At 43.5% G+C, this 7,930-nt stretch overlaps 1 protein-coding gene across 2 annotated transcripts; it reads left to right on the forward strand.

Annotated features, from left to right (window-relative positions):
• Positions 1-588: 588 nt before the first annotated feature.
• LOC123181904 (uncharacterized protein At5g19025) lies at positions 589-5,438 on the forward strand. Of its 2 annotated transcripts, none has more exons than XM_044594313.1 (2): positions 589-1,568; positions 5,177-5,438. In XM_044594313.1, exon 1 carries the CDS (start codon positions 777-779, stop codon positions 1,521-1,523), a length of 747 nt encoding a protein of 248 aa, XP_044450248.1. In that variant the 5' UTR covers positions 589-776; the 3' UTR covers positions 1,524-1,568; positions 5,177-5,438. The 2 variants fall into 2 exon arrangements, with proteins under 2 accessions (XP_044450248.1, XP_044450247.1); XM_044594312.1 differs by having other exon boundaries at positions 738-1,519.
• The last annotated feature ends 2,492 nt before the right edge of the window (positions 5,439-7,930 follow it).

The following is a 7,930-nucleotide window of genomic DNA, read 5'->3' on the forward strand; positions in this document are numbered from 1 at the left end:
TCGCCGGCTAGTCACACCTATTCCAATGCACTCTTAGCTCTCGATCTTTTATTTTTAACACTGTACAAACATGGATGTTCATATATACACACATACACTAATGTCTATGAACGTATACATGCACATTCTATCCTTATGAGCACATTCGAGAGACCGAGTTGACACATCATTTTTGAGATTGATGGAGTCGCCACAGAAGTTTTCATAGTCAACAGAACATCTCCTTGCATATTATCAGAAGGCCTGAAATAATTCCAAAAAAATTGTGAACACAGGTGTCACGTCTATCACTAACTCTGGTGGGCTGAGAATGCCATTGTCTTCATAACCATCCAATCATAAATTGATTACCGTAGATCCTTGACTTTGTTAATCAGGATTTTCATAAAGAATGTTTGTTCTTAAAGGGGAGTGCCGCAAGTATGGTGGTTTTCTGCGTCGTAAACGTGGTGATTCTGTGTACTTTACCGTGTTTTGTAAGGTCAACAATCTAGGGAGCGGCGCCTCAGCCAGCCAGGAGTTCGATCTTGACCGATCCTGATCCACCCACCGCACCTCATCTGCCTACGAATGGCACTAGCACTACCAGCCCTCCGTAATTAATCCCCGAAACACTTATTAAGAAACCAATCTCGATTATTAGAAAAAGTGGGAGCAGAAAGGGCCAAAACCCCAACCCGAAGATAAACAAGGCAAGCAAAGTATCGGATCCGGACTAATCAAGTCACCCAAATCTGCAGATTAATTCCCCACCCCCCAGCCCCGCCGGCCGCGTCATGCTCCGGCCATTCCCCTGCCCCCACCGCACGCCCGCCGCCGCCGCCAGCCCGCCCCCCGCCGCCGCGGCCGCAGCCATGGCGCCGTCCTCCTCCCGCTCCCACTCCCACTCCGGCGGCGGGGGCGGCGGCCACGTCTCCCTCTCCCTCTCGCCTTCCTCCTGCAGGCACACCCCCTCCTCGGCCACGCTCGATCTCCTCATCCTCCTGCTCGTGCTCTTCTCCCTCGCCTTCCTCCTCGCCTCCTCGCTCGCCCACGTCTCGCGCTCGCTCTCCCCGCTCCTCGCGTCGCCGCCCGCCGCCGCCGCGCTGGCCTCCGCCGCCGCCGCCCTGCCCTACTTCGCTGCCGGCCTCCCCTACGTCGCCGCCGCCGCGGTGCTCGCCACCGCCGCCTTCCTGTCCTGCCGCCGCCTCCCTCGCCGCCGCTGCCGCAACCCGCGCTGCCGCGGGCTCCGGAAGGCGCTCGAGTTCGACGTGCAGCTCCAGAGCGAGGAGGCCGTGCGGGCTGGCGGGGGGAGCACCGTTGGCGGCGCTGACGCCGCCATGTGGCGCGAGATCGAGACCTTGCCGTGGAAAGGAGGCCAGAGCGGGAACAATCCGGACTACGAGTGCCTTCGCGCAGAGCTCCGCCGGATGGCGCCGCCCAACGGCCGTGCTGTCCTGCTCTTCCGCAACCGCTGTGGCTGCCCGGTGGCCAAGCTCGAGGGCTGGGGCACCCCAAAAAGCAAGCGGCGGAATAAGAAGTGAGAGCCCATTGACCATTTCTCCTTTCCTTGCAACTTCATGAAATAAGTTAAGTTACGTGATCTAAACTCCTAACAGTGTCATGATTTCTGTGCGACGATGCAGATATATAGGTTGCATACATCTTCAGTACAAACGATTATTCTTTGATTTGTTTCTTTGGGGTTCAACAGGAGTTCTACAATGTTTCTGTGTGTATGGCCATCTAGTTTATCTGATCTAGGAATTATGCTGGTTGGAAGTTTTAATTGAGTTAGCATTTTTTTTCTCCGAAGCCAGTGAATTATGTTATGTCCTCTTTGTGGTTGTTCATCTGCCACTGGGGCACAAGTTAAATTACCTAACTACCGTTCTCCGTTGAAGGGATGTAAATGTTCATAACCACTTTTATTTTCTATGTGTTGCTTGAGCATATGCATTTTTCTCATAAAAGATATTTTCCAACTGTAAACTTCTTGTCCCTTCTCTGCAAATGTGTTTAGAATTTTGGATAAGTTATGCAAATGTTGAAGAAAAGCATCCATTGTTAATAAAATTCAACGTCCTTTGCTGACATCTCATGGCAGATGTTACATATGAAATTAGTTTAATTTTGATGACCTTTAGTGACATTTATGCTACATTTTTGTTTATGGCTAATGTTAAACATGGGATTAAATGGTGACTGATTCCAATTGTTGTTTGGGGTGGATTATTTTAGATGATTAAGCCTATTTCTAACTAGATAAACTTAAGCTCAGTTTAGGAGCTTGTGGGACTAGCAAGTTAAGGATTTTATGCTTTTGACTTGCCAAGCCAGTCAGAAGAAGAAATTGGGTCACCTAACCAGGTTATCTGTGTCATTAGGAAGTACTTTTGAGAGGATATAGTTTTGGTGTCACTCACATAATTCACTATCTAGGAGTGCCTCTTCCGCCTTGGGATTGTTGCAATTGTTTCTGCTAGGCCGAAAAGCATGACATGATAGTATTTTGTGCCCTCCGTGGTTTGACCATGTCATTACTAACAACTACCTAATTGTGTCTATCAGTTGCCCGGGTTGAGTTTGTTCACTCAATTGATCTTTACTGTCTATTTCGTAGTGACACATATTTTTAGCATGTTCGTATTATTTCTAATCAAACCAATTAATGATCAAATTTACTTCCACACAGTTTCTCCTCACTTCTCGCATTGAACACACATCCTTATTTGAAAAAGAAAAAATTAAAGAATCTCATATCACATGTTCGGTAGGAAACATGCTTCTAGGATGCCAAGTAGGGAGATATATGATTCTATAGGTGCTCTTCTTAGTTTATCAGTGCGAAAATGCCTCTGTTTGCTTAATAATGATTGGGACAATTGGAAGTATAGGCGCTACCGTCTTGACTCCAGGAGAGGTGATGTTATCATTGGCATTTCCATGTTTCTAGGATGCCAAGTAGGGAGATATATGATTCTATAGGTGCTCTTCTTAGTTTATCAGTGCGAAAATGCCTCCATTTGCTTAATAATGATTGGGACAATTGGAAGTATAGGCGCTACCGTCTTGACTCCAGGAGAGGTGATGTTATCATTGGCATTTCTCTTTCTGATTAACATGGTGTGGCAGGGGCACGATGTCGTACAGTGGTTGAGATGGTTCATGTTTAGTTTACAATTTGTTTGGTTTCTGGGCCTAGAGTACTTCTCTGTTTCTGATCATAACTCACTGCCCACGTGTTCTTAGCCATGTTGTGTGAATAACACTGATACCATGAAAGCATATGCATGGAGAAAAATCCAATACAACATGTAACAAATGAACTCCTTGGTCCTTGCCATCTGCTACATGTATCTACACAAAATGATGAGTTGACGAAGTCAATATGATGAACTGCAACCGAGAAGAGAGTTTGCACAATGAAAGCAATAGCAATACTGCAGATGTGAAGGAAGTAGCAACGTAGAAATGAGTAGTAGTGTGGGAAGAAGTAAATAATAGTTCAACTGCTTACTGCATTATGATAGACCACACTAGCACAACCACTTCACACACAATACGGTTCAGTACTTAAAGTTAAGAGGACCATAAATGTACATAAGGTACCCGGGCAGGACACGATGAATCATGATTGTTAAGTCCAGTTGTTGCTTCTATCCACTGTCATTAATGGTTGAGGAGGTCCAATCTCAGATCCCACCAATCGCTATGCCTCTGTTGCCTCACCATCTTCTTGCACTTGCCTCTGTTGCCTCACCATTTTCTTACACTTGCTCTAACCATGGTTCGTCTAGTCAGAGATTTGCTTGCTGAAGGAATCCAGGATCACCTTAGAGGACTCAAAAGCTATCTCTTCCAATTCCCCACATTCTTATTGAGCATTGTGCTATTCTCATTTCCTTGAAGGAGATGTAAGTTGTGTTCATGTACTAAATCCTTACAAACGTGCTAAGGATTTAGTACATGAACACAACTTACATCTCTTACAAACATGCTAAGGATTTAGTACATGAACACAACTTACATCTCTTACAAACAGCTTTCCAGGATCACCTCACAGGACTCAAAAACTATCTCTTACAAACAGCTTTCTTTGTAAAGACACACATGGTAGATGTGGATACTGGACCCCAGAATAACCTGCAAATAACCTTAAATTGTGGTGACCAGAATATGCATTCATTTAGTTTGCACCAAGGGGGCCGTGGTGATTTACTAATTTAACTATCAACAGCTAGTGTAACACTTATTTTTCAGTAGAACTGAATATCCTTGTATACTGATTAATTTCTATATGATAAATTTAGTCAATATACACCTTTTATATGTAGTATGTGGAAATCCTTAATACTGCCCCAGCTCTTGCATCTTTGCAAGAAAGGGATGCATTTGGCTATATTGCATCATTACTTGTTAAGCTAGACACTTCTTTAGTTCAGTTAAAAATTTGCCAGTGTTCAGTTAGGTTAAGTCTTCTAACCCCTGCTTCACTTGTTTTAATTGGACTTAACCTGGGTACATGGCAGCACTGGAACTTGGATATTGATGCGTTTATTATCGATATATACACCATAGCTTCTGAAAAGAGTTCGAGAAAAAAAATTAGTTTCACATTGTTAATATGTTTTGAAGTACCCGTTGGTTAGGTTTTCTCTCTGTCAAGCATACTTATTTTGCATGGTCTTCCTTGTCGAACCTTCTTGTTTGGGCTACACCTTTTGTTAATGGAAATTTGCTATGCAAATATTTTTTTAGTTAAATCAGATGTTATGAACTGACCCATCTTTTTCCAGAATTGGTTGCCCAATTAATGTTTTTAAGTGTTTCCCAAGTAATGTTACTTCTGAGCAATCAGCAATACTGTGACCTGTGAGAGTGCATCCTTGGCTTGAATGCTTATGTGTTTCTGTTAATTCTGTTAATGTGTTGGTAATCTTGTCATGTCTTGTATTATGGGCAGCTTGCTAGGTATCTATCTAGTTAGTTTGTGGACTTTTCACCGATTTCAGTTAAATTTGCTGTCAACTTCAAAGTAGGCACTTTCAGCTGGCTGCTACAACCAACATATGCACAATTGATTTCAAGAAGCTACCTTAATGTTTAACAGGTCTTAAGTCACATGTATTTCAGTTTTGCTTTCCCACGAGACTAACTAGTTTCCTGTTTCACTTTTGATCTTTGATGGTCTCAGGGGCACGCAAGGTTCTTCACTGGACGGAGGGGTGCGATAAACAGAAGTCTGTTAAACAGTGCTGCCTAGGCTGCCATGGAATATTTGTTGAATAATACTTCCAATGAAAGATACATCAATTACAAGTGGTTGCACCATAATTGTATTGTTAGACGGGGTTCGCTGAATCTCAACAGAAATACCGATATGAGACAAACATTGCAATAATAATAGACTGTCAAAGAAAGAAAATAAAACGTTGGAGATGTACCAGTATTTGTCATGTTGCCCTTTTGCCTCTTTTCCCTGAATAAATTGTTCCCCAGTATGTGGTTGTTTTTCAGGCCTGTGGTATCAATGTTGAACAAGAGAAACACTAAGTTAAGATACTGTCATGGCCATGGCAGCGATATGGCTTGATATGTTATTTCTCGTACCTGTGTATTGCAAATTTGCAATGAATAGTGCCTTCTTTCCAAAGTACTCCCTCCGTTTCTAAATATTTGTCTTTTTAGATATTTCAACAAGTGACTACATACGAAGCAAAATGAGTGAATCTACACTCCAAAATATGTCTATGTCTATGTACACCCGTATGTGGTAGTCCATTTGAAATCTCTAAAAAGACAAATATTTAGGAACGGAGGGAGTAAAATAGAGATCTAGCTCCCATGTGTCGCACATCTTCAGTAAATTTCCGGTACATGCATTTCTTGCTCATCTCTAACGCTGGGTACATTCGAGTGAACACTCATCTTCACTTTGTGTGGGTCAATTTACCCACAACGACCCCACATCTATTGAGAAACACAATTATATATTTAGATAGTTTATTGAGAACTTCTAAATTTATAGGAATCGGAATTTAAAGTAGAAGTAGGTGTGCATTGTCTTGCAGTCCTGGTATATGAAAGCAGGCATACGCTTGCATCGCAAGCTAGGCGAGGAACATAAAGAGTAAGTCTCCCCAGCTCGCCTTCCTCTCTTGCTCCCGTCTCTTTGGCCTTAAGTTGTTAGGGCGTGTGTCTTGTGTTTGCGCTGGCAAGAGTTTCTTGATACGTTCTTAGGATTTGGATGCGTCAGGAATCCAACAATTACGATTCCGGCTTCGGTGGCAAGTTGTAGTAGAATGTTACCAACAGGAAACCTGTGAAAAGTAGTTGTTGTCTAGGATTGGAGATGGCTCCGGCTGCCCTTGCTGCATTGCAAGTAGTTCCATCACTCTGGTTTACTTTTCTTGGTCTCGTTAGCTAAAGCTTGTACAGCTCAGATCTCAAGGTGCGGACGATCAAAATGGGGATGAGGTTGAATGAAGCTAGATTAAAGGACTAGATAGTAAATCACTTGCCACCCTCCAATGCGATCAAGATAAAGGACATACTCCAGTTTGCTAGAACAAAATGGGGATGAGGTTGAATTTTGGCATCAACCGAGTCCAATGGCTGGGTTAGAACAAGCCCTACTCCATTGCTTACACACCTAGCCTTCTGCAAGTACAACACAATGATCACTAGCTAGGAAAACTACGCTCTTTGTCAAGATTAAAACTTCACCGCCCCTTGATCACCATGAGCAAACATTTGAGATAATGAAAACTTCATACCCTTTGTCTCTGCATCATCGATGCAGAATCAAACCGCCATGAGAAAATACGAGCTTGTTTGCTTGTTTCCGGCACTGATTAGGCCGCGCTTGGAAGCAGTGTAATCAAATACAAACGTATATATTTTACACATGTAACTTACCGGCCACTAGCAGATTTCCGGTCGGAAACAAAACGATGGATAGAGGTCTGTATTGTTTCTACAGAGGTATCTGAGACTAAAATGGTAATCCAAACATGGCCTTAATTAATCAACTATGCGCTCCGTGTTGTGCTGCTAACTGAAGTGCTAACAATGTTCTTGTTCTATGAATAACCGATCTCAAACCTTCTAGGGTCCGTGGAGCCCTGAATCCGACAATGGGCTACTACCTGGTTGACGGCATCTATCCTCCGTGGGTTACCTTCAGCACCATCTCAAACCTAGATGGCCAGAAAAAGGCTCATTTTGCCCAAAGACAAGAAGCAGTTAGAAAGGATGTGGAGAGGGCATTTGGAGTTTTTCGGGGCCATTTTACAGTTGTTTGTGGACCTGCAAAATAATGGGATCCAGAGACCTTGTGAGAGGTGATGGCATGTTGTGTGATCATGTACAACATGATCGTCGAGGATGAGGGTGACGATGCTGCCGCAACTCTGGAATTTAAGAACATGGGTGATCCTATCCAACTTCCAGACCAGAATCCGGCCACATTCGAAGAGTTTATTCAAATGCATCAACAAATTCGGTATCGGCCAACTCACGAGCAGCTGAAGGAAGGTTTGATTGAGTATCAGTGGGCGGTGAAAGGAGACAACAATGTTGGGATGTAATATTTGAACTTTTTCAAAATTTGAACTAGTGTTGCATGTGGCTATTTGAACGTCTGTACCCTTTGCATGCGGCTATTTGATCGTGCGGACTTGAAAAAAATAAGGAATGCTAGATGTATGCGACTACAATTGGATGGCGTCCTCCCGTATCCGTGTCCGTGGACTGGTCCCTCCTATCCACTGATGGATGGATATTTGCGGATTGCCGTTGGAGATGTCCTTAGACTCGATCGATGACAGAATTCTCAGGACGAGGAATCCTTCGTGCAAATGTTGAAACCTTTTGCTCATGTCAAAGTGAATTTTGTATTATTATACCTTGGTTGAACTGGTTTCCGATGGGTCGTAAGAGCATCTTT

Source organism: Triticum aestivum, chromosome 1D (genome assembly GCF_018294505.1).
Source record: "Triticum aestivum cultivar Chinese Spring chromosome 1D, IWGSC CS RefSeq v2.1, whole genome shotgun sequence".
NCBI classification, from domain to species: Eukaryota; Viridiplantae; Streptophyta; class Magnoliopsida; order Poales; family Poaceae; genus Triticum; species Triticum aestivum.

Coding starts and splice junctions, on each gene's coding strand:
- LOC123181904 (XM_044594312.1), top strand. CDS start 777: ATGCTCCGGCCATTCCCCTGCCCCCACCGCACGCCCGCCGCCGCCGCC. Junction 1,520..5,176: donor AGCAAGCGGCGGAATAAGAA/GTGAGAGCCCAT, acceptor TGATGGTCTCAG/GGGCACGCAAGGTTCTTCAC.